This window comes from Berghia stephanieae, chromosome 1 (genome assembly GCF_034508935.2).
Source record: "Berghia stephanieae isolate SIO BIC M18660-M18661 chromosome 1, UCSD_Bste_1.3, whole genome shotgun sequence".
NCBI lineage: Eukaryota > Metazoa > Mollusca > Gastropoda > Nudibranchia > Aeolidiidae > Berghia > Berghia stephanieae.
In genome coordinates, this window is record NC_088360.1 from 32,607,100 (window position 1) to 32,634,599 (window position 27,500).

Genomic DNA, 27,500 nt, shown 5'->3' on the forward strand with positions numbered 1-27,500 from the left:
TCCAAAGATGTAGTTGTATAGAAACCGCTATGCTAAATGTGCATTATTATTATTATTATTATTATTATTATTATTATTATTATTATTATTATTATTATTATTATTATTATTATTATTATTATTATTATTATTATTATTATTATTATTATTATTATTATTATTATTATTATGTACAGTTAGTATAGCCTTTTCTATGCAATTGCATCTCGAAGCGCACATCAGGGAGGAACGAGAAAATAAAATAAAAACAAGTGGAAGTAGTGATATCAAGAGATGGAAATTCCAAGACGTGATATAAAAAAACATTGGATAATTACACATATGATCAAAAGTAAGTACAGCACTAACATGCATTTTAATCTTCTTTTTTTGACAAATATGCTGATAGTTATAAAACATAATTTATAATATGGGAGTAAGTAATTTTCCACACGTCGGAAGAAAACGAAATTAGAGATTTCTTAAGCAATGATAATGGATTTCATCCAAGGTGCAAGGATCAAACTACCATGCAGATATTAATACTACACTCAAACAATATGAACAAACAACCTTTTGTCAATTTGCCTTGTCGGTGCAGAGAAAATTCACGAGAGCGACCTGCTATTTGAACGTTTCAGATAGAGGGTGCTCCGCTTTCAATGCAAGCAGGTTCCTAGGACTAAGGAGATCTTATTTCAATCAATTATTCGAATGCAGAATCGAATTTGTAGTTTTTATTTTAAAAATTTGGCAAGTGTTAGTCAATTTATGAAAGTATGTCGTCTCACCATAGAATACATATCGCTGATAAATACAAAACGTGCGTCGTTGATTAAAAACAACTAAATCTTCATACATTTGTATGGATGGAACTTGATCTTGCAATTTTTTGCCACAATTATAGGCAAGGACTAACACGGCTAAGAAGATTGTATGACATTGTTCTTTGATTATGTTAGGGCCTTATGTCGACAGTTCTAGAGTCGCTTTGTGCGTGCTTCAATCTCCCTGATAAAATAAACAAAAAGTAGCTTAGCTACTAGATTAACAGATAATCAGTGACCAAAAGCGTAAGTTGTGTAAATGGTGACTACGGTTACTTTCCAAGCGTTCTCTCCATGTTCGAGGGTTAAGTTCCCGCTTCGATTTACTTCTTTTGATATTTGTACAAGCCCTCTAACCCGCTGACTGAACATAAATATGATTTCTGTTGAATTTGAATATCTATACTATTGTTTCGACTTCTATAAAACAACTTTCGGAAATTCACCTTAGAATCGCAATATGTCATCCGAGACGTCTAGATAGAAAAACATTTACTTAAAATTAAGTATAAAGAAATAGTATAAATATTCAAATCAAACATAACGGGTAAGAAGGTTTGTGTTTTATAAAGTAAGAGGAACACATATTTTATGAGTGCTTCAAGCTAATTTGAGGCGGCCTCTTTGTTCTTCCAGGGTTTTACTCACCTTTATCATCCTTAAAGCTACTAATGACAATTTCTGAAAAGTTTCCAAATTTCCCATCAAACGATTTTGCCCTGACTCTCACTGCGTAATTAGTATCTGGTTTAAGATTATTTATTTCTACCACAGCGGTAGGCCCAACTGCCAACCGTTCCCATGCAGCCATAGAGGAAGTGAAAAAGTGCATGTTGTAGAAGACCTCAAATCCAGATACAGGAATATTCAACTCATCCCACATGACAGAGATGCTACTGGAGGAAGTTCTACGAACTTTAACGTTCTGTGGTGCTGGGAGCGCTGAAAGAATAAGAAGAGTTCGAAGTTCAGTTCTTTGCTTGTTCAAACCCACAATCAAATTATAAAATGTCGCATTATATGGAGTTTTATTTATATTCTAATGGGTATAGAAGAAGACAATTTTCTACATTTTGTAATTCATTTCATGAAAAAAATAGATATTGACTAAGTTAGACCCATTTAAGCAACAATCTGCAGTGAAGTGGTCTTGAAACAGACGTACTCAAAGTTAATTAGACTAATCATTTCATCATTTAATCGCATTACGGGAAATATTACATTAAAATTTGAATCAAGAAACAGATAAACTATTATACTATTGAGTAACATCAATTTCCATATAACCAAAACACAATTTTAACATCATCTTAAAAGTACTTCCAACGACATGTCGAACCATAACCATATCGCTAGAGCGTCATACACATAAGGCTCCAAAACCACTGGACCAATATCTTCATATTATGCATGGCGTTTATGATTGACATGGAGATAATTTGTATTATGGGATTGATTAGACATCTTGATGATTTTGCCGAAAAATTAAATTTATTTCGTCAAATCTCATCGAAAGCAGACGCCACGCACGTGGATTGTGAGTGAACCTTCCGGTCAGAAGGTATAACAATGAGGCGGGATACTTGCATTGAATCGATGCCAGTTAGTAGTTCCTCTCATCATTTTAAATACATTTAATTTCATGATATTTATACGAGGCTGAGTCATAAAGTAATGGGACTCTGCTTATTACTTTAAAACAAATTGAATGACCATGCAACATATCTCAAATTAAAGCTTGGCATTAGCCAAATATAATGCTACTTGTCAACAAAGTCTCATTCTCTCTCGATAGCTACAGTCCACATTTTGTAAAGGCATGTATCCCGTCCTCGTAAAACTGAGTCGACGGATCTTTGAGTTAATTTATCACTACGGTCTTGGCTTCTTCATCCTATTCAAACCAATATCCCCTCATTGCCGTCTTCAGTGGACCAAAAATATGAAAGTCCGAAGGTATCAAGTCTGGTAAATAAGGATAATAATAAATGGCATTTATAAGCGCTTTATCCCGATGTCAGAGGCTCTAAGTGCTTTATAGTGTTAAGGATAGTGAGACAGAATTGTTCATCCAAATGATGAAATTGCCTCCCTTTTCCTGGCACTTGTGTGTGAGTGGACGGGCAATAATATCATGAAAAAAACAGTCCTCGTTCCATGTCCCAAATCCTGTTAACTCGACAAATTATTGCTTTCAGCTGCTTTAGTCTGAATGTACCGTTTTGGGTTGACAGTGGCTTGGTTTTTCGGGAAGAGAGATGTCGCCTTTCCATTGATTGTATATTCGTCTGAGGATCATAATGATGAGCCTCGATTTCATGTCAAGTGGATATTCCACAGAGAAAACAGTCATCTCACCCACTGGGTTAGAGAGGCTCGGAACAGCAATTCACCCTTTCAACCGCTTGCCTGGGCACCCAACGAGAGCAAATCTTTGAGAATCCCAAAGATTTGACGGATTGTGGACATTTTTATGACTGATTCCAAAGTCTCCTGCTATCTCACCAAGACATGTTCTTCTGTCAGATCTGATCAATGCTTGTGTCTTTATTTGATTCACTGAGTTGACACTGCTTGGATGGCGACCATTACAGGTTTGTCAGATAAAGCAGACACGATTTAGTGATCAGATATTGAACTGCATCTTACTGTCTTCTAAATGACGAGATACATGTTCAACACACATAAAAGCACAACATCTACCTAATACCTGAGTTTAAATGCGATTGAAAATTTTACTCGAAGTTATTTCGAAAACAAGAAATTCAATGACAGCTTTCTGTCGCTGACGGACATTCATGGGAGCAGCCTTTCTGAACTGCCATAACTTTGTCGAAAGTTGACGCAATGAATATTTCTTTACATTTAGTTTAAAGAATAGATGCATAAGTAAATTTATTTTAGCCAAAATATACGTTATATGAAAAAGAAATGAACTCAATAGGTAGTTTGTCGCATTAAATTTTTACTCTGTTTCGTATAAACCATTTACGACTCTTAACATTAGTAAAGAATACTACGAAAGAAATGTATAAAACAGTAAATGCAGAAAATACCTCTCCATGTCTTCATAAAAAGCACCATGGAGCTCACTTATGAAATCGAAAAATGTATTGTCTATTATAATTATAGAAATTGAGTTCATATTTTGTTTAATTTTGAATTGTAAATATTATGTTAATCGACCTATCATCACGTTCATTAAACGGACAGCTTGGCTTTATATATATATATATATATATATATATATATATATATATATATATATATAATATATATATATATATATATATATATATATGTATATATTATATATATATATATATATAATATTTAAAATATTTACCACAATGTTTGAGACAGTCTACATTAATGTTTCAGGCTTAATTCGCCATCGTCGGGACTGAATTGTTTTGTTGACTGTTGTTGTTTGTTGAAGTGGTTCCTGTTTGTAGTTAATTAACAAGAACTTCCGGCGATGTGGACACATACCGTACATCTCACTTTTCGTGTTGAGTGTGGCTTCATGAGGGTGTTTGATTACAGTATATTTCTCTTCCAGGCATAAGCTACATTGTTTTTATGTTGGTGTGTATCCTGTTGCTTTAGATAAAAAATTTTCCATGAAATGTTGTGGTCTAGTTTGTTGTCTTTTAATTTCCAAATATGTTCGCTGAGTTTTATGGATGTTTTTTTGTTAGTGTTTCTTATTGTTGAGCTGTGGAGGTTGTATCTTGTTTTGAAATTATTTTCCGTTAGTCCTACATATTTTTCTTGCTTGTTTGTTTTAGTTTCGGTGACTGTGGCTTGGTAAATTAAACTTGATTCTAAACATTGTTTGTTTAGCGGGCAATGTTCCTTATTTCTGCAGAAGTTCTTGTTAATTAACTACAAACCGGAACCACTTCAACAAACAACAACAGTCAACAAAACAACTCAGTCCTGACGATGGCGAATTAAGCCTGAAACATTAATGTAGACTGTCTCAAACATTGTGGTAAATATTTAAAAAAATAATAATTCGCTCCATTACTACATGCCGAGCACTTTTCGTACCATATTTGTATCAAACACGATTCAATATATATATATATATATATATATATATATATATATATATATATATATATATATATATATATATATATATATGTAGTATGATGGTTTCATACTTCTTGTATTTTTTTAAATAGCACTTTCTGTTATGGTCTCCTTCTATTCGTCTTGCGGTATGCTGCGCGCCGTCGCACTTAAGTGGGGAGAAAGGATAAAACCAGTGGCGCACCTCGCTTCAACGTCATTCGCCTCCCGACTCACGTCGGGGGCAATCCTAATTGAAATAAAACTATTAGATAGTAAGATTTAATAGTGTGTTATTTCTGTTTCATTATTTGACAGGTATGTTGAAATTTTATTATTAACATTGTCATAAGCATTATTATTATTATTATTTATTATTATTATTATTATTATTATTATTATTATTATTATTATTATTATTATTATTATTATTATTATTATTATTATTATTATTATTATTGCTGTTGCATTTATTGTTTTAATTATTGACATCGTGATTTCTTATTTTATTCATATCATTTCCATGGATTGTTAATGCCTTTGTGTAATGACAGTAAATCGAATACGTGCCAGTATAACTTGTATCTGTCATGAGGAAAATACTTAGTCTATTTAATTGATTACATGAGTGCTAGCAATAATCTGTTTATCACGATTACAAACTTACCACGATCTTTATTACTGGTGATTTGTAAATAATATCGGCCTACTCTAATGTTGTTGGTATAATTATCCTGTCACTGTCACATCCCTTCCATCTATCCATCTATATCTCTCTGTATCTATCTATCTATCTATCTATCTATCTATCTATCTATCTATCTATCTATCCATCCATCCATCTACCGACCGACCTACGGACCTATCTATCTGTATACTTACTAATCTGTCTGCCTATGCACATATGTACCCATCTTTATATATTTACCTTTTCAATTACTTAGTATGAGATTACAGTTGGCTACATATCAATCTACCTAATAATCTATTCAACTATCTATATGCCTGTCACCTGATACACATATAGGCATAAGTACCTATTGTCTGACTAGCTGTATGCTCAGTTATTGGTCTGTCTGTCAAGCTTTCTTGGTCATTAATCGTTATAGCTGTATAATGTCCTGATGATGCCCTGCATCATAGAATTATACCAAACTTCTGAGATTGTTGGTAGTGATTTATATCTTATGCTTTTATGCTTAATGATGTTGGCATATTCGATGCCATTATCTCACTTGGTAAATATTCATGTTTATTCGATTATCATTATATTACTAATTTTGGCCGTATCGCCACTCGACTTACGTTGAGGGCTGAGTGCCAATCTTCATTTTCTATTCCATTATATGACATGCATTGGCCGTATCGCCACTCGACTTACGTTGAGGGCTGAGTGCCAATCTTCATTTTCTATTCCATTATATAACATGCATTGGCAGTATCGCCACTCGACTTACGTTGAGGGCTGAGTGCCAATCTTCATTTTCTATTCCATTATATAACATGCATTGGCCGTATCGCCACTCGACTTACGTTGAGGGCTGAGTGCCAATCTTCATTTTCTATTCCATTATATAACATGCATTGGCCGTATCGCCACTCGACTTACGTTGAGGGCTGAGTGCCAATCTTCATTTTCTATTCCATTATATAACATGCATTGGCCGTATCGCCACTCGACTTACGTTGAGGGCTGAGTGCCAATCTTCATTTTCTATTCCATTATATAACATGCATTGGCCGTATCGCCACTCGACTTACGTTGAGGGCTGAGTGCCAATCTTCATTTTCTATTCCATTATATAACATGCATTGGCCGTATCGCCACTCGACTTACGTTGAGGGCTGAGTGCCAATCTTCATTTTCTATTCCATTATATAACATGCATTGGCCGTATCGCCACTCGACTTACGTTGAGGGCTGAGTGCCAATCTTCATTTTCTATTCCATTATATAACATGCATTGGCCGTATCGCCACTCGACTTACGTTGAGGCTGAGTGCCAATCTTCATTTTCTATTCCATTATATAACATGCATTGGTCATTCGCCTCCCGACTCACGTCGGGGCAATCCTAATTGAAATAAAACTATTAGATAGTAAGATTTAATAGTGTGTTATTTCTGTTTCTTTATTTGACAGTGTCGCCCCTTCCTTAGAACCAATCACGACCCTGAGCATTGCGCGAGAGAAAAACTCAGCATATCTCTTGCGCAAAATAAGATCTTGTTTTGTTCTATCACTCCCTCTTCATTCATCCCAAGCCTCAAGAAGCCTGCCACGCTGCCTGCCAAAATAGCGGCACTGGCAACTACACACATCTCATTCTCAACAACAAAAACTACACCTTATTATCAAGAAATATCTCGCCACCAAACCTCTCAGAACAACTCCATACATCCTCCCTATCAAATCTCTCTCATTTACTCCATCGACTATATTACACCTTCCTCATTAAAAACTACACGTAACTTGAAGAAAACTACAAAGAGGCTTCATTATTGTATGTACCCCCTGCAACCCAAATAACAAGATACCACAATAACAAGATCATTACATTGGCGCCCAGCGTATGGGAAGGCCCGACACTGTGAAAATAAGGACCGCTTTGACTGTGCAATAGATGATAGCGATGTTGGCTGCATAGCAACCAAGAGAGGGCATCCGATGACAACCCTAGATAACAGTGATGACAACCCACGCTGAGACAAAGAAATGAAGTGAATGATCTGATGTGCGGTGTTAATCGTATTTTCTCTTAACAGTGAAAATATTATGTTTAGAAACATTCTTTACATCAGGCCTGATAATTTTATTTTATATTTCCTTTCATTTTTTGTTGTGTGTTTTAACGTGTCATTGTATTTCATTTCTTTTGCCTTTTGTTTCGCTGCCCGGTCTGATCAACCGAGTGGTGAGACATATTTGGTGTAAATTATTTACTTATATTTCCATCCCCCCCCCCCCCCCCCCCCCCCACCACCTCGAGTACCTCCTCGTCCCCTCTCCACGGGAATATTTACCTCGTTTGTTTGCTTTTATTATTATGAATTTTTAATTTGTATTTTTTCTCTCTTCCGTTACATGTTTTCACTATGCTCATTTTATAACAGCTCCATTTATTTGTTCTTGACACTTTGTCCATGCACGCAAATTTTATAGTGATTTTGTTTATGTTTATTTTGACTTGTACCTTTCTGGTCTGTGGGCAGTATCATGAAATTTATAACATATGTTTGCGTGTGTCAAGCACTTCACTCACAGCATGAGTGCTCAGAACACTTATCATTTTGTATGTTATGATCAGTAGAACGTAACCTCCAAGTAAATGGAAATAATAATACGTTTCCATCTTTCCTTCTTTTGGAAGACAGTTGTTAATGTTAGGTCATACTTTCTGGTTGATTGCGCACACTAAGACTCGCTGACTGGGTTAGGTGTCAGACATTCAACAACTCCTCTTTTTGCTTTTATCAGATATCTCAAGTATTGGATTCCAAGTAAATCCGGAAACAAGCCCTTCTGTCTCCCCTTTTCTCCTGCCTGCTATCAATTTTAGACAGGACTTGGTTGTTCTTTTGTTAGAGACGAAGTGTGACTTTTGAAAATGCATTTCTTTGTTTAGGGGCTTAGTTGGAATTCCGCATTCCGATTTTCTCCCCTTTTGGCTGTTCATTTCTTAATTTTATTTTACTGTGTACTGACATTCACCATTCTACGCGCCCCTCATCCACCTCCTACCTCCCTCCACTCCCTCTTCCCCGTCACTTACTCATCACATATTGTTAATCACTTTTGCAGTGCTTACAACTCCACCGCCCCCCACCCCCTTCTCTCTCTCTCTCTGTCTCACTACCTGTCCCCCCCCCCTCTCTATCGCTCTCTCTCTCTCTCTCTCTCTCTCTCTTCTCTCTCTCTCTCTCTCTCTCTCTCTATCTATCTATCTATCTATCTATCTATCTATCTGTCTATCTATCTCCAACGCTCTAGTAATATGGCTGAGTCGATTCAGAATTTGATCGACGGCATCGCTGCTCTGTCGAATGAGCAAAGAATGGAATTGCTCAATGCAGTGCAGGAAACAAAGAAAACGGAGCAACCTGTCAATGTCTCAGCCGTTAGAGCTGACGCTCCACGACTGTCCACCTTTTCCGGGATGACGGCTCCCCTTCTCATTGTTCCTTTTTGCAATGGAAACTGGAGGTTAAAGACCTCCAGTGCTCTCATATGTTCTCGGAACGCATCCTTGTGGCGGCCATGAGACGCTCTCTAAAAGGGCTACCGGCCGACCTCATTCTTCAGATGGGGGAGGAAGTGACCTGCGACGCGATCATTCAAAGTCTTGATCGACTTTATGGTAATATTTTGCCTTCTTCCGATCTCTTGCAAAAGATTGCCATCGCGTCGCAGGTAGAGAATGAAGCAGTCACAGCGAGGGCTGTTAGGCTTCAGGCCTTGGTGGCACAGGTGTCAGGCAAAGTGCCACCTCTCATTACTGCTGAAGGTGGAGCGGACATGTTGAGCGCTCATACATGATTGCATGGGCATTACGATAATTGCTATTTTATTAATTGCTATTATATTATTATCTTTTATGTATATTTTCCTCTTTATCTGGGATTAGTTGCTTATAGTTTATTAAGAAAATCGGGGACGATTTTTTGTCTTGAGGGGGAAGTATGTAGTATGATGGTTTCATACTTCTTGTATTTTTTTAAATAGCACTTTCTGTTATGGTCTCCTTCTATTCGTCTTGCGGTATGCTGCGCGCCGTCGCACTTAAGTGGGGAGAAAGGATAAAACCAGTGGCGCACCTCGCTTCAACGTCATTCGCCTCCCGACTCACGTCGGGGGCAATCCTAATTGAAATAAAACTATTAGATAGTAAGATTTAATAGTGTGTTATTTCTGTTTCTTTATTTGACAGGTATGTTGAAATTTTATTATTAACATTGTCATAAGCATTATTATTATTATTATTATTATTATTATTATTATTATTATTATTATTATTATTATTATTATTATTATTATTATTATTATTATTATTATTATTTGCTGTTGCATTTATTGTTTTAATTATTGACATCGTGATTTCTTATTTTATTCATATCATTTCCATGGATTGTTAATGCCTTTGTGTAATGACAGTAAATCGAATACGTGCCAGTATAACTTGTATCTGTCATGAGGAAAATACTTAGTCTATTTAATTGATTACATGAGTGCTAGCAATAATCTGTTTATCACGATTACAAACTTACCACGATCTTTATTACTGGTGATTTGTAAATAATATCGGCCTACTCTAATGTTGTTGGTATAATTATCCTGTCACTGTCACATCCCTTCCATCTATCCATCTATATCTCTCTGTATCTATCTATCTATCTATCTATCTATCTATCTATCTATCTATCTATCTATTTATCTATCTATCCATCCATCCATCTACCGACCGACCTACGGACCTATCTATCTGTATACTTACTAATCTGTCTGCCTATGCACATATGTACCCATCTTTATATATTTACCTTTTCAATTACTTAGTATGAGATTACAGTTGGCTACATATCAATCTACCTAATAATCTATTCAACTATCTATATGCCTATCACCTGATACACATATAGGCATAAGTACCTATTGTCTGACTAGCTGTATGCTCAGTTATTGGTCTGTCTGTCAAGCTTTCTTGGTCATTAATCGTTATAGCTGTATAATGTCCTGATGATGCCCTGCATCATAGAATTATACCAAACTTCTGAGATTGTTGGTAGTGATTTATATCTTATGCTTTTATGCTTAATGATGTTGGCATATTCGATGCCATTATCTCACTTGGTAAATATTCATGTTTATTCGATTATCATTATATTACTAATTTTGGCCGTATCGCCACTCGACTTACGTTGAGGGCTGAGTGCCAATCTTCATTTTCTATTCCATTATATGACATGCATTGGCCGTATCGCCACTCGACTTACGTTGAGGGCTGAGTGCCAATCTTCATTTTCTATTCCATTATATAACATGCATTGGCAGTATCGCCACTCGACTTACGTTGAGGGCTGAGTGCCAATCTTCATTTTCTATTCCATTATATAACATGCATTGGCCGTATCGCCACTCGACTTACGTTGAGGGCTGAGTGCCAATCTTCATTTCCTATTCCATTATATAACATGCATTGGCCGTATCGCCACTCGACTTACGTTGAGGGCTGAGTGCCAATCTTCATTTTCTATTCCATTATATAACATGCATTGGCCGTATCGCCACTCGACTTACGTTGAGGGCTGAGTGCCAATCTTCATTTTCTATTCCATTATATAACATGCATTGGCCGTATCGCCACTCGACTTACGTTGAGGGCTGAGTGCCAATCTTCATTTTCTATTCCATTATATAACATGCATTGGCCGTATCGCCACTCGACTTACGTTGAGGGCTGAGTGCCAATCTTCATTTTCTATTCCATTATATAACATGCATTGGCCGTATCGCCACTCGACTTACGTTGAGGGCTGAGTGCCAATCTTCATTTTCTATTCCATTATATAACATGCATTGGCCGTATCGCCACTCGACTTACGTTGAGGGCTGAGTGCCAATCTTCATTTTCTATTCCATTATATAACATGCATTGGCCGTATCGCCACTCGACTTACGTTGAGGGCTGAGTGCCAATCTTCATTTTCTATTCCATTATATAACATGCATTGGTCATTCGCCTCCCGACTCACGTCGGGGGCAATCCTAATTGAAATAAAACTATTAGATAGTAAGATTTAATAGTGTGTTATTTCTGTTTCTTTATTTGACAGTGTCGCCCCTTCCTTAGAACCAATCACGACCCTGAGCATTGCGCGAGAGAAAAACTCAGCATATCTCTTGCGCAAAATAAGATCTTGTTTTGTTCTATCACTCCCTCTTCATTCGTCCCAAGCCTCAAGAAGCCTGCCACGCTGCCTGCCAAAATAGCGGCACTGGCAACTACACACATCTCATTCTCAACAACAAAAACTACACCTTATTATCAAGAAATATCTCGCCACCAAACCTCTCAGAACAACTCCATACATCCTCCCTATCAAATCTCTCTCATTTACTCCATCGACTATATTACACCTTCCTCATTAAAAACTACACGTAACTTGAAGAAAACTACAAAGAGGCTTCATTATTGTATGTACCCCCTGCAACCCAAATAACAAGATACCACAATAACAAGATTATTACATATATATATATACTTGAAGACTAGTCGCATACAGTATTATGTATAAATATGTCAATTTCGGTCAGTTTAAGAAGAGAGAAGGAAGAAACGATTCAGTTAGGCGACTTTGAATTCCTCCATGCCCCCTACCTATTTGGTCCTTCTTACCTTTTACATCCGCCAAGCTAGTAATGACTAGTGCTGAAAACTTTCCGAATATTCCACTGGACGCTTTTGCCCTAACTCCCACTGCGTAAGTAGCTTTCGGCTCAAGGTTGGTAATCTCTGCATCGTTAGAGGACCCAACTTCAACCTTATTCCACGAAGCCATAGATGATGTTGCGAACTTTTTGTAGAAGACCTCATATCCAGATACAGTAATATTTAGCTTATCCCACATGACAGTGATACTACTGGAGGTGGCCCTACGTGCTTTGACATTCTGTGGTGGTGGGGGAACTGAAAAATAATATGAATCGTGGACAATACTTGGTAACACAGCTTGGATGCATAGTGAACAGCACAAATTTTATTTTCAAGAGCAAAATAAACCAATATTATACAGAATTCCAAAGATGCAATTGCATAGAAACCGCTTCACTAAATGTACATTATTATTATTATTATTATTATTATTATTATTATTATTATTATTATTATTATTATTTATTATATATTATTATTATTATTATTATTAACATAACATAACATATGGTATAGGGCAAAATAGGATAAACTCCTTTAATGCCCTTAATATTAAATTGATTGAAAGATTACAATAGTGATACACGTGGTAAAGATAGTATAACAACTTTAATGTTATCAACTATGTGTGATGTACAAACATATATCTTTAACCTTGGCAAATCACACATACATACATACATACATACATACATACATACATACATACATACATACATACATACATACATACAACACATTACAATACATATACAACAACATACATACATACATACTACTACTACAACAGTACTACATATACATACATAAACACATCATACTACATACATACATACATACATACATACATAATACATACATACATACATCACATACATCATACATACATACATACACATACATAACTACATACATACATCATACATACATACATACATACATACATACATACATACATACATACATACATACATACATAACATACATACATACTACATACATACATACATACACATACATACATACTACATACATACATACATACATACATACATACATACAACATACACTACTACATACATACATACATCTACATACATACATACATACATACATACATACATACATCATACATACATACATCTACATAAACATACATACATACATACATACATTACATAAACATACATACATACCATACTCACATCATACATACATAAACAACTACACATACATACATAATACTAAAACATACACAACACATAATCATACATCACTACATACATACTACACATACATACTACATATCTAACATACTACATACATACATACATACATAATACATACATACATACTACTACTACTACATACACTACATACATACATACATACATACATACATACATAATACATACATACATACATACATACAATACATACATACATATACATACATACATACATACATACATACATAAACATACATACATACATACATACATACATACATACATACATACATACATAACATACATACATACATACATACACATACATACATACATACATACATACATACATACATACATAACATACATACATACATACATACATACATACATAATACATACATATACATACATACATCATACATACATACATACATACATACATACAATACATACATACAACTATACATACATACATAACTAATACATACATTTTATTCAGGAAATATACATAATAATGTAACAAGGTAACATATCATTGACATAATACCATTTCTAAAATAATGTACAACGTTTCAGCTGAGTATTAATTTGATCATTGAATTTCAGACTCTGCACAGATTGTCCCTAATAGTATAAGTATTCGATGATATAATGTATGAATGAAACGAGTGAGATAATGATGATGATGAAGCGATTTACGATGTCAGAGTATAATGATATGAAGTGATGATGACGATGATAATGATGATGATGACGATGATGAAGATGATGAATGATGATGATGACGAGATGATGACGATGATGATGAGATGAAGATGATGACGATGATGACAGATGAAAAGATGATGATGTTGATGATGATGAAGAGATGATGATGACGATGTTGAATAATGATGAAGCGAGGTGGCTATGGCGGTGATGGAGACGACGACGATGAGAGTAACAACGGTAGCAATGATATTAATAATAATAACAACAACAATAATAATAACAACAATAATAATAATAATAATCCCTATCACTATAATAATAATAATAATAATAATAATAATAATAATAATAATAATAATAATAATAATAATAATAATAATAATGTTGATAATTGTGGTGATGATAACAACAGTACTAATAATTACGATGATGATAATAATGACAATAATAATAATAATAATAATATAATAATAATAATAATAATAATATAATAATAATATAAAAAATAATAATAATAATAATAATAATAATAAATAATAATAATAATAATATAAAACAGTAATGGAAAATTAAATCGATTATTACAATCATATACAAATTGATATATTTGGAATATTTGACAAATAGATGGATACATATAGATAGAGGGATATATAAATAGACAAATATCTATATTATTAAATATGTAGTGCTACTAAATTTTGATGAATTTTACATCTTTGTCTCCAAACGTTGTAAGAGCCAATGATGGCACTGTTGCTTATATATTTTGAAAGGACTTTTGCTTCTTTGCTTTTAATGCCCAGAATCTTTAAGCCATTCACAAATCTACCATGGACATAGCCGAGGCTACCTACAGAAAGAACGATAACCTCGGATTTATATCCAAGAGCATTTATTTCCATGCATAAAGGAAAGTACTTTTCAAATTTAGTTTGGAATGACTTGTTAATATGAGCATCAAATGGGACTGAAATTTCAACAATTTGGGCTGTTTTCATTTTTTTGTTGATTTTTAAAATGTCCGGTCGATTACTGTTAGTATTAAATCAGGATTTGTCACTGTTGAAAAAACTTGGTCTGATGAATGCGTCTTTGAAAATTTGAGTTGTGTCGTTTTTAGGTATTTTGTCAAAAATAATGTCAACAATTCTATTGTGTCGTTTTTGATATATTAATTTGAATTTTGTACATCCATTTACAACGTGAGATACCGTATCTGACGGATGATTACAGATCTTGCAGCCTTTGGAGTATGACAATGGGTAATATGTATGAAGTAGACTGTCGCACTCGAGAAGCTGCAAGCGGCATTTTATTGCAAATGTTCTAATTTCGTCAGGGAATTTATGATTGAATATGAAACTGGAGGAGAGAGCGTGGTTTACCCCAGTGGCTTCTCTAACAATTCTTCCTTGGGACGCCAGTTCATGGAAATGGGTAGCTATCTCATTCAGTCTCACACTTTTAAGGAAGTTTTGAAAACATTTTGGGGACTGAAAAGAACAACTGACGTCACTATCAGCCTGTACAGACATCACATAATCTTCATCTTTTATTAAGGAAACATTTTGGCGGATACACTTTTCAAAAAGATCCACCCAAAATTACTTTGGCCAATTAACTTTTGTGTTATTTTGAAGCGTTTGCCGTTGTGACAAAAACCGGCAAAAGTGTTTTCTTCGTTTTCGTCTAATGAGGCGCGTAGAATTTTTCTTTTCGTTAGATGAAGGTTCAGGCTGTTTGTGGCTGTTATCTTCACACTGTCATCGTCACAATTGAGGATGGACAGGGCAAAGGATAGGTGTTTTGCATAATAAATTATTTTAGGGTTTGGTAACCCGAGACCACCTTTTGATCTTGGACAAAACATGAATGACCTTGTAATCGAATTATTTAAATGTAACCAATTTCTAACTTTGTTCACAATTATATTTTCAATTTCATTAAGGTCCTTTTCGGTAAACATGAGATTACAAAAATAAAACATTAGAATTGAAAAGCACATTGAACTCAAAAGAGACAGTTTGGCTGAAGACGGCAGAGGGGAAACATCTAAAAGGTTCATATTGTTTCTAAATTTTTTATTATCGTTTTTCGTTGATGTTCATCACTTTTGTTTGTCAGGTTGATGTTGTGTCCTAAATACGTGTAAAATTCTTCTTTTTCTAATGTTGGTATTTCATGTTGTTGTATTGTTATTGTTGGTAATTTGAATTTTTTGTTCCAGTTGTTACCTGAACGTTGGCCAGATGTTATGGCGCATTTTGGGGGTTTTATATTCATTCCCGTTGCATTCATAAATTGAGTTGTTTTATACATACATACATACATACATACATACATACATACATACATACATACATACATACATACATACATACATACATACATACATACATACATACATACATATAGAAGATCGCCATAATAAGATAACAATGCATGATATCTACATACAAGATTGAAAGGCATGTCAACAGCAGTGCAAACAAGCATCATTCGTCATATATAAATCTCTCATCATATAATTCGCTGTCTACTAACACCTTTAAATAATCCACAGAATTTGCATTCTTTGTTTCAAATTTCAAATTGTTCCATTTCTGGACATTACGAATACCGAACCAGTTTATGTTTGTCTTATGTTTGTTTTGCATCTAGTGACAAAATCTTAAACTTGTCCCCTCTAGTAAAAGTAATACTAGAATATGAAAAAAAATAGAAATTTCTATCCCATCCAGGCCATATATATCCATCTATAAACCTGGATTACATCCCCACGAATTTTTCTATATTTCAAACTTGGTAAGTCAAGAAATTCTAACCTTTCCTTATAAGATAAGTACTGTATGGCATAGATCTTTTTGGTAGCTCTCCTCTGTACACTTTCAATACTAATAGATTGTCTTTTATATAATGGGCTCCAGATGTAATTTCCGTATTCTAGAATTGGTCGAACGAGCGATTAATACAAATACAAAAATATGATTTTATCAAGTCTTATAAAGGCTCTATATATTATTCCCATCATTCTGTTTGCAAGGCTTATACAATTATCAATATGTACATCGAAATTCAAAAATGAATCAAAAGTAACTCCTACATCTTTTTCATAAAGTATAACGGAAAGTAGATTTGACATAGAAGTATCCGTAAAGTAATTATGACATGGATTTTTTTCCAATATGTAATACTTTACATTTCGAAACATTAAAATCCAAAAGCCATGTTGTAGTCTATTTGAAAAGTGAATATATAACATTTTGGAGAATGTCACGATGCTCAGTTGTACTATAGATCTTTGTATCGTCTGCAAACAGTTTGGAGGCTGAAGTTATGGTAAATCATTGACAATGACTCTTTGTGTTCTATTTTTAAGAAAGTCTTTAATCCAGTTAAAGATATTCCCTTTAACTCCATATGCTTTTAATTTAATGAATAATCTATCACGTGGTACAGAATCAAAAGCCTTACGGAAATCAAGATAAACAACATCAATGCATTGATCATGATCAATTAACTTGTTAAAATCCTCCATCACCTGTAAAGGTTGAGTAATGCATGATCTCTTTGATCTAAAACCATGCTGGTTATCGTTTGACATCGTATGACTTTCAAGAAAGTCCATTATTCGGTCTTTCAAGATAGACTCCATAACCTTGCAGAGTATACATGTTAAACTGATGAGTCTGTAGTTTGCAGCATCCAATTTTTTGCCCTTTTTATGAATGGCAGTTACATCGGCTTGTTTCCATTCAATAGGTAAGGTACCAGATTCAAGAGACTTATTATATATTGTTGATAGCTGTGGTGTTATTTCAAAGGCCACGTGGGGATTTAATTCAGGTTTATAGATTGGTACATGCTCTGGATAGGATAGGCTTCTCTGATATTTTTTTTCATATTCTAATATTACTTTCACTAGAGGGGACAGTTTAAGATTTTTGTCTCTAGATGCAAAACAAACATAAGAAAAAAACTGGTTCGGTATTCGTATTGTCCAGAAATGGACCAATTTGAAATAAAGAATGCAAAATCTATAGATTATTTAAATGTGTTAGTAGACAGGAAATTATATGATGGGAGATTTATATATGACGAATAATACTTTTTGCACTATATTGACAGGGCTTTCAGTCTTGTATGTATATATTATGCATTGTTATATTATTATGGTTATCTTCTATATTCACGACTGCGCGCGTGTGTGTGTGTGTGTGTGTGTGTGTGTGTATGTGTGTGTGTGTGCTTTGCATGTTACCGTTAAAGATATATATTTGTACACCACATTTAGAGGAGTACATTTAAGTTGAAATTCTATCTTTACCAGTGTATCATTATTGTAATCTTTAATTAATAGATTTATTACATTACTATTAATATTACGGGTATTCAAGGGATTTTATCCTATTTTTCCCTATACCATATGTTATGTTATGTTATGTTAGTGATATCAAGAGATGGAAATTCCAACACGTGATGAAAAAAAAGGGCATAATTACACATATGATCAAAAGTAAGTTCAGCACAAACATGCACTTAAATCGTATTTTTGAGAAATATGCTGATAGTTATATAACATAATTTATAATATAGGAGTAACTAATTTTTCACACGACGGACGAAAACGAAATTAGAGTATTCTTCAGCAATGATAATGGATTTCATTCTAGGCATAGGAGCAAGGATCAAACTATCATGCAGATATTAATACTACACTCAAACAATATGAACAAACAACCTTTTGTCAATTTGCCTTGTCGGAGCAGAGAAAATTCACGAGAGCGATCTGCTATTTGAACGTTTCAGATAGAGGGTGCTCCGCTATCAATGCAAGCAGGGTCCTAGGACTAAGGAGAGCTTATTTTAATCATTTATTCGAATGCAGAATCGAATTCATAGTTTTCATTTTTAAAAATTTGGCAACTGTTAGTCAACTTATGAAAGTATGTCGTCTCACAATAGAATACATATCGCTGATAAATGGATGGAACTTGATCTTGAAATGTTTTGCCATAATTGCAGGCAGGGGTAAGAAGATTGTATGACATTGTTCTTTGATTATGTTAGGGCCTTATGTCGACAGTTCTAGATCGCTTTGTGCGTGCTTCAATCTCCCTGATAAAATAAACAAAATGTAGCTTAGCTACTAGATTAACAGATAATCAGTGACCAAAAGCGTTAGTGGTGTAAATGGTTACTGCGGTTACTTTCCAAGCATTCTCTCCAGGTTCGAGGGTTAAGTTCCCGCTTCGATTTACTTCTATTGATGTTTGTACAAGCCCTCTAACCGGCTCAATGAACAAAAATGTGATATGTTTGATTTGAATATTTATGCTATTGTTTCGGCTTCTATAAAACAACTTTCGGAAATTCACTTTAGAATCGTAATATTTCATCCAAGACGTCTAGATACAAAAACATTCACTTACAATTAAGTATAAAGAATACAAAAAACAAAGAACAAATGGATGTTCAGATCAGACGCAGAAAGTGTCGATAGGTTGGCCATTGCCTGCGGAAAGAGCCCTGCAATATAACCAAGCAGGCTCTCGAATGGAACCCACAGGGTACGAGGAAACGGGGTCGTCCAAAACAGCGTGGAGGAGAAGCCTTCACCAAGATTTGAGCGTCTCCAATCTTACCTGGAGTGAGGCAAAGGTCTCTGCCAAGGATGGAAGATGGAAGAGTGCTGTTGAGGCCCTATGCTCCACCAGGAACCAAGAGGCATAAGTCAAGTAAGTCAAGTATAAAGAAATAGTATAAATATTCAAATCAAACATAACGGGTAAGAAGGTTTGTGTTTTATAAAGTAAGAGAAACACATATTTTATGAGTTCTTCAAGTTACTTTGAGGCGGCCTCTTTGTTCTTCCGGGGTTTCACTTATCTTTATCATCCTCCAAGCTACTAATGACAATTTCTGAAAAGTTTCCATATTTCCCATCAAACGATTTTGCCCTGACTCTCACTCCGTAATTAGTATCTGGTTTAAGATTATTTATTTCTACCACAGCGGTGGGCCCAACTTCCAACAGTTCCCATGCAGCCGTAGAGGAAGTGAAAAAGTGCAAGTTGTAGAAGACCTCAAATCCAGATACAGGAATATTCAACTCATCCCACATGACAGAGATACTACTGGAGGAAGTTCTACGAGCTTTAACGTTCTGTGGTGCTGGGAGCACTGAAAGAATAAGAAGAGATCGAAGTTTAGTTCTTAGCTTGAACAAACCCAACATCAAATTATGAAATGTCGCATTATATGGGAATTTATTTATATTTTAATGGGTATAGAAGAAGACAATTTTCTACATTTTGCAATTCATTTCTATGTGGAACACGCTTAACCGGCGAGTCTGGTTTTCGTTTTGCTCTTACATTTATGTGTTTTGAGTGATTTCTATCTGACATTTCGCCTGGATTTTAATACCATTTAATTTGTGGTTTTATTGATATACATTCTAACGATTTCTAACAGAGGATTTCTTTGAAATTTTAAAATTATAAACTGCTATTTGTTTACAGCCATATAGAGAGTATGCGGTTAGACTAAGGAAGTTAATTTTCGACATTTTACATGGTTTAGTCCCTTGATTGAAGCATAGATTTCTTTAAAATGACGACCATTCCTTTCAACACAACGGGCACTGTATCGAAAAAAAAGCTAGAAAGAAAAAAATGAATGTATGAAAGACATTGATCCATACGACATAAAGTCGGAAAACTGGACAAAGACTTATCAAGACTTATCCTCCAATCACGTACCATCATATCTTTATCTATCTATCTATCTATCTATCTATCTATCTATCTATCTATCTATCTATCTATCTATCTATCTATCTATCTATCTATCTACCTATCTATCTATCTATCTATCTATCTATCTATCTATCTATTATTTTAATATTATTTACCACAATGTTGGAGTCAGTCTACATCGATGTTTCAGGCCTAATCAGCCATCGTCAGGACTGTGTATAAACCAAACTCATGTAACACACAATCCTGACGATGGCTGATTAGGCCTGAAACATCGATGTAGACTGACTCCAAGATTGTGGGAAATATTAAAATAATAATTCGCTCCATTGCTAAATGTGGAGCACTATCCGTACCATATTTGATCAAATACGATTCAATATCTATCTATCTATCTATCTATCTATCTATCTAATCTATCTATCTATCTATCTATCTATCTATCTATCTATATCTATCTATCTATCTATCTATTATCTATTATTATTATTATTATTATTATTATTATTATTATTATTATTATATTATTTTTATATTATTATTATTATTATTATTATTATTATTATTATTATATTATTATTATTATTATTATATTATTATTATTGTTACTTTTATAATCATTGTTATTATTATTATTATTATTATTATTATTATTATGATGATGATGATGATGATGATGATGATGATGATGATGGTGATGATAATGATGATGATGATGATGATAATGATGATGATGATGATGATGATGATGATGATGATGATGATGATGATGATGATGATGAAGATTGTTATTAGTATTATTATTATTATTATTATTATTATTATTAGTAGTAGTAGTAGTAGTATAGTAGTAGTAGTAGTAGTAGTAGTAGTAGTAGTAGTAGTAGTAGTAGTAGTAGTAGTAGTAGTAGAAGTAGTATTTATGTGACCACCGCCCCGAACCGGGGGGGGGGGGGACAGAAAGAGGAGAGAGAGACTGCTTGTATGTGCATTGTAGAGGGCGGGAGCTAAATAGAATAAAGATATAAATATATATATATATGTGTTTGTGTGTGTGTTTCTAGGTGTGAAAGATACACGAGGGAGACAGAGAGAGAGAGAGAGAGAGAGAGAGAGAGAGAGAGACTGGTAGAGAAAGGGGGAAAAGGAGGGAGGGGATGGAGCAAAGAATATGTAGGGATTGTATAAGAAAGCCCTTCGTATCAAAAGAAGTCAAAGTCAATCAATGGGAAACATATTGACCAATGAGATTGCAATTTTTTTTTAATGGGACTGGTCAAATCATGTTTTGCACTGTTTCCATTTTGAGTCAGATGACAGCTTGAAGAAGAGGGGGGGGGGGGAGCTTAATTTGTAATGACTTACATGAAATCATATAATTGAATCTTCTTGTTTGAGCTGCAACCTCGAGTTATTTAGGACATGCCACTTGTTATCACAACCCTTTGTGGTCAATTGTCAGCTATTAAACTCTCCTCCCCTTTTTCTTTGGGTTCGCTCACATTGTTTATTGTCTCAAAAGACCCCTCACTCCCTCCCATTCCCAATGAATACACGATAAAACGAACCTCTCTCTCTCTCTCTCTCTCTCTCTCTCTCTCTCTCTCCCTCTCTCTCTTCTCTTTAAAAAAATATCTCTCCATCCATCTCTCTCGCTCTCTGTTTGTTACTGACTTTCTATCTCTTCCCCCCTCCCCCTCTCTCTCTCTCTCTCTCTCTCTCTCTCTCTCTCTGCCTGCCTGTCTATTTGTCTCTCTCTCTCTATCTCTCCTCTCTCTCTCTCTCTCTCTCTCTCTCTCTCTCTCTCTCTCTCTCTCTCTCTCTCTCTCTCTCTCTCTCTCAACAACGCGATAGAAAGTCACAGTGCTCTTAGTGCAAGGGAAGTAACCGTGGATGGTAAATACGTGATGTTATCGGCATACTCTCTATTGGAAACTTTATTCACAGTGCTTTATTTTACAACTTTTAACAACTACATTGTTCATAGATCTTCTTCCTATTTCCTCTCCCACTGGTTTCTGCTGCGTTCTTTTCCATACTTCTTCATTTCATTTTTTATTCTATCCACGCTGGATTTGCCATTCATGAAAATAATTTTAAAAAGTCGTTTCACTGTATCTGCCTCCCACCACCAAGACAACAAAACAAAATATTAACAATCGATTTTTTATCAGAGTTCAGAGAATTTATGTCTATTCAATCCATAAACAAAAAGCATAATATTTTTATGGGTGATTTTAACATTGATTATTTCGGAAATAAAAATGAATCCAAAGTATTCCGGGAGTTTATTGATTCAAGCAATTCTATTCAAATCTTAAGCGGTCCTACAAACAACCATGGCCACACAAAGATCATGTCAATACAGACATTGAACATTCTCTCTTCACTTGTCTTGAATATTGATAAATTAATCTCGGACCTTCATTTAATTGTGTTTTGCGTTTTATTCCCAGTGAAGCTTGAAATAAAAAAAGATGTCGTAATATGAAGAATATAAACATGAACATTTTTAAACAAGACCTTGACCATAACGTTAAAAATAAACATGATGCAAATGGTCTCCACGAGTCAATTGTTGGTACGGTGGACAAGCATGCTCCCTTAAAAACTAGAGCAGTAAGGGTGAGACGTCAAGCACCCCGGTATAATAGAGAAATAATATTGACTGGATTAGCCAGGAGACGGGCAGAAAAAATTACTCAAGTCCAGAGATGCTGTTGGTAAGAAACTGTACATTGCGGCTAGAAATGATGCGAAAGCCGTTAATTCCAGGGCCAAAAAGACATTCTATGAAGACAGCCTTTTTACGTCCGGCGTTCGAGTCAATTCTTTGCCTTGACCAAGGAACTGCTGAGACAACAGACGCAAGCAGCTCTCCCATCTTTAATCGATCGAGCAGATCTTCCAACTCGCTTTGGTCAATATTATAAAGAAAACGGATACCATCAGGAAAGAACTCTCATCTGAATCGATACAAACAACAGTTGACAAGTTTCGTGGTGATTAATTAACAAATTTTTCAAAGATCACTGAAGCTGACTTACGTGATTGCATTATGTCGTCTCACACTAAAAGTTGCGATTTAGACCCCGTAAATACTGCCATACTAAAGAAGTGCATTGATGTAATTTTAACACCATTTACATGTATTGTTAATAATTCGTTTCAGTCAGGTACTGTACCAGACATTTACAAAGTTGCTCATATCAAACCCCTTTTGAAAAAAATCTGATCTAGATAAAGATCAGAGTACTTAAAAATCTATCGCCCTGTCTCTAATCTTCCTTTTCTCTCTAAAATCTTAGAAAAGCTTGTTTTGAAACAGTTACTGTCTCATCTTAAAAATAATTGTCTTGAAGAAAAATTTCAGTCGGCTTCTAGTCAACATCATTCGATGGAAACAGCGCTTGTTAGGGTTGTTAATGATCTACTCTCTGTTATAGCCAATGGTACATGTTCTTTGCTGAATTTGCTTGACCTATCATCTGCTTTTGATAACGATTGATCACAATCTTCTCCTCAAACGTCTTGAAATTACTTATAGCGTGTCTGGTGCAGCGCTTGATTGGTTTAGGTCATATTTGTTTAATTGTAAACAGATTATTACGGTGGATGAAATGAATATAGATCAGAGGAAATCATTCTTGATTGTGGGGTTCCCCAGGGTTCAGTACTTGGACCCGTTCTTTTTGTTCTGTACGCTGACCCTCTGTCTAAAATCATCAGGTTTCGGTCTGTCTTACCACCAATACGCTGATGATACGCAATTGTACTGCGTTTCCAATACGAGAAATTTACAAGAAGTATCAGCCGATAGTAAGAATTGTATCCAAAGTGTTAATAAATGGATGAATGAGAACAGACTGAAACGGAATTATAATAAGACGGAGGTGCTGTATATTGGGAACAGGAAAGGAAAAGTGAAACAGATTTGAAGCTGGGGGATGCCCCCATTCAAATTGTTGACAAAATGAAAAACCTTGGCACATTCTTTGACTCTGGACTGTCGATGGAGCATCAGGTTAATAATTTGGTTAGATCTCTTTTTTCCAACTTAAAAAGATCGCTTCCATTAGATGGTTCATATCTGAGGATGTGACCAAACACCTGGTTGTGTCCCTTGCACTATCGAAATTGGATTATTGTAATGTACTGTTGTTTGGCGTTTCGCAAAATAATCTGAGACGTCTTCAGATTGTCCAAAACAGCGCTGCCAGACATTCATGAAGCGTAGGTGCGATTCGGCCAGACCTCTGCTTCATGACCTGCATTGTCTGCCTGTTGAGAAAAGGATTAGATTCAAAGTTTGTGTTTTAGTGTATCGTTGTTTTGAAGGTACTGCCCCTTCCTACCTTTCGGAACTAATTGAAAGAAATTCAAAACCCTGCCCCTTACGTTCGGCCAGTGATTCCACCAAACTAGTTGCCCTCGAATACGGAAAAATGCTGGAATGAGATCCTTTTCTCATTTCGGACCCTCTGTTTGGAACGCATTACCACAGAGCATTCGTGAAAAAGAATCTGTGTCTATTTTTAACCGTTCGTTTAAAACATATCTGTTTCGTTTTTAGTAGATGGTATGAGAAGCAAGATAGGTATGTCTGGTTTGTGGTGTGTGTTGAGTGTGTGTTTGTGTGTGTGCGTATGCTTGTGTGTGTAAATGAGTATGTTTCAGCCAAAGTAATTTGTAATTTAAGCGCTTAGAGTCTGGTGTCTCGGAATTATAGCGCTATATAAGTTTTCAGCATTATTATTATTTAAAAAATAGAAATTGACTAAGTTAGAGCCATTTAAGCAAGTAATCTGCAGTGAAGTGGTCTTGAAACAGACGTAGCCTACTCAACGTTAATTAGACTAATCATTTCATCATCTAATCGCATTACGAGAAATATTACATTAAAAATTGAAGCAAGAAATAACAAACTATTATATTATTGAGTAACATCAATTTCCATGAAAACAAACACCATTTTAATCTCATCTTAAAAGTACTTCCAACGACATGTCGAACCATATATATATAATTATCTTTATTCTCACCTTGTTAGTTTTACACTTTCTCCAACAACGTTGTTTCGTACAGAATTCCTGAGATCATCAAGAAGCTCGTTTAGAGGTGCCTGGGAGGACTGTTCTTTGACAACTCCAAACGACCTCACGGTTGACTCCAGGAATTGTGGACGAAACAACGTTGTTGGAGAACAGGTAAAAAAAAAGAGGTGAGAAAAAAATAATTCGCTCCAAGAAACTGTCGAGCACTTTATGTGGTACCAGCTAACTCCCCTCAATCACACACACACACACACACAACACATATATATATATATATATATATATATATATATATATATATATATATATAAGTATACTTACTTACTTAATCCTATTCGGGCTTTGAGGCACATAGGGCACCCACCAGACATCTCCATTTTTAACGATCGGCTGCTTTTGTGGTGGCTGCATTCTAGGACCGGTCTGCTTCTTTTAATTCTTTCTCCATGGTCCTTCGCCAGGTTCCTTTGGGTCTTCCCCGCTTTCTCTTCCCATCTGCTGTCCAGAACATGGCTGTCCTGGGAAGTGACCCAGCCAACGCCATCTTCTTCTTATTATTTGGCTTTCAATGCTAGTGCAGTCAGCTTTCCTTAATAGATCCACTGCTTTTATTTTTGTAGGCCAAAGTTTACTTAAAATTCTTTTTAGACACTTGTTATGAAAGACTTCTAGTTTCTATGTTAAGGAGGATATCATTTTCCAGCTTTCACTTCCATAAAGCAGTACACTTAAAACATTGCTCTTGTATATTTTCAGCTTTGTCTTTCTCTTAATTTGCTTTGATTTCCAAAAGTTTTTCAGCATGCCGAAAGCCTGGTTTACCTTTTGAATTCTGTGCTTGATATCGTGTTCTGCATTTCGGTCGTCTGTTATTTTGGATCCATCATAGGAGAACTCTGTTACCTCTTCAATCATATGTTCATCTATCCTAATTTCACAGTCATGTTTTGAATTCATCCGAATGTACACAGTCTTATCGAAATTTATGTTCAGTCCAATTTTCGAGGCGTTCTTGTGTAGAACGTTTAGTTTCTCTGAGGCGTCTCTGTGTGTACTGGAAACTAACCCGATAATATCATCTGCGTAGTCAATATCTTCCAGAAAGGATGTCAGTGTCCAGCGAATGCCTCTCTTCTTGCCACCAATTGTATTTTTCATGAGCCAGTCTAGAGCCAGGATAAACAGAAGCTGGGGGAGTATGCAGCCTTGTTTTACACCAGTTGTTATATTAAAGCTGTCTGTTAAATTGGTTCCACAGATCACTGTTGCGGTACATTGCTTTTATTAAGTTGACCATCTTCATCGGTATACCATAATGGCGGAGTATTTTCCACAGGGACTCTCTGTGTAATCTGTCAAAGGCTTTTTCAAAATCGACAAAATGATGTAGAGGGAGTGTTCCATTCAATACTTTGCTTCAGGA

At 35.1% G+C, this 27,500-nt stretch overlaps 1 protein-coding gene across 1 annotated transcript in view; it reads right to left on the reverse strand.

Annotated features, from left to right (window-relative positions):
• LOC144972117 (receptor-type tyrosine-protein phosphatase F-like) overlaps positions 1–27,500 on the reverse strand; it is a 62,003-nt gene that overhangs the window by 2,643 nt on the left and 31,860 nt on the right. Inside the window, exons 10-11 of the mRNA XM_078913205.1 lie at positions 12,281–12,571; positions 1,455–1,748 (exon numbers count right to left, since the gene is read on the reverse strand). Coding sequence (XP_078769331.1) covers positions 1,455–1,748; positions 12,281–12,571 — 585 coding nt within the window. The remainder of the gene's footprint in view (positions 1–1,454; positions 1,749–12,280; positions 12,572–27,500) is intronic.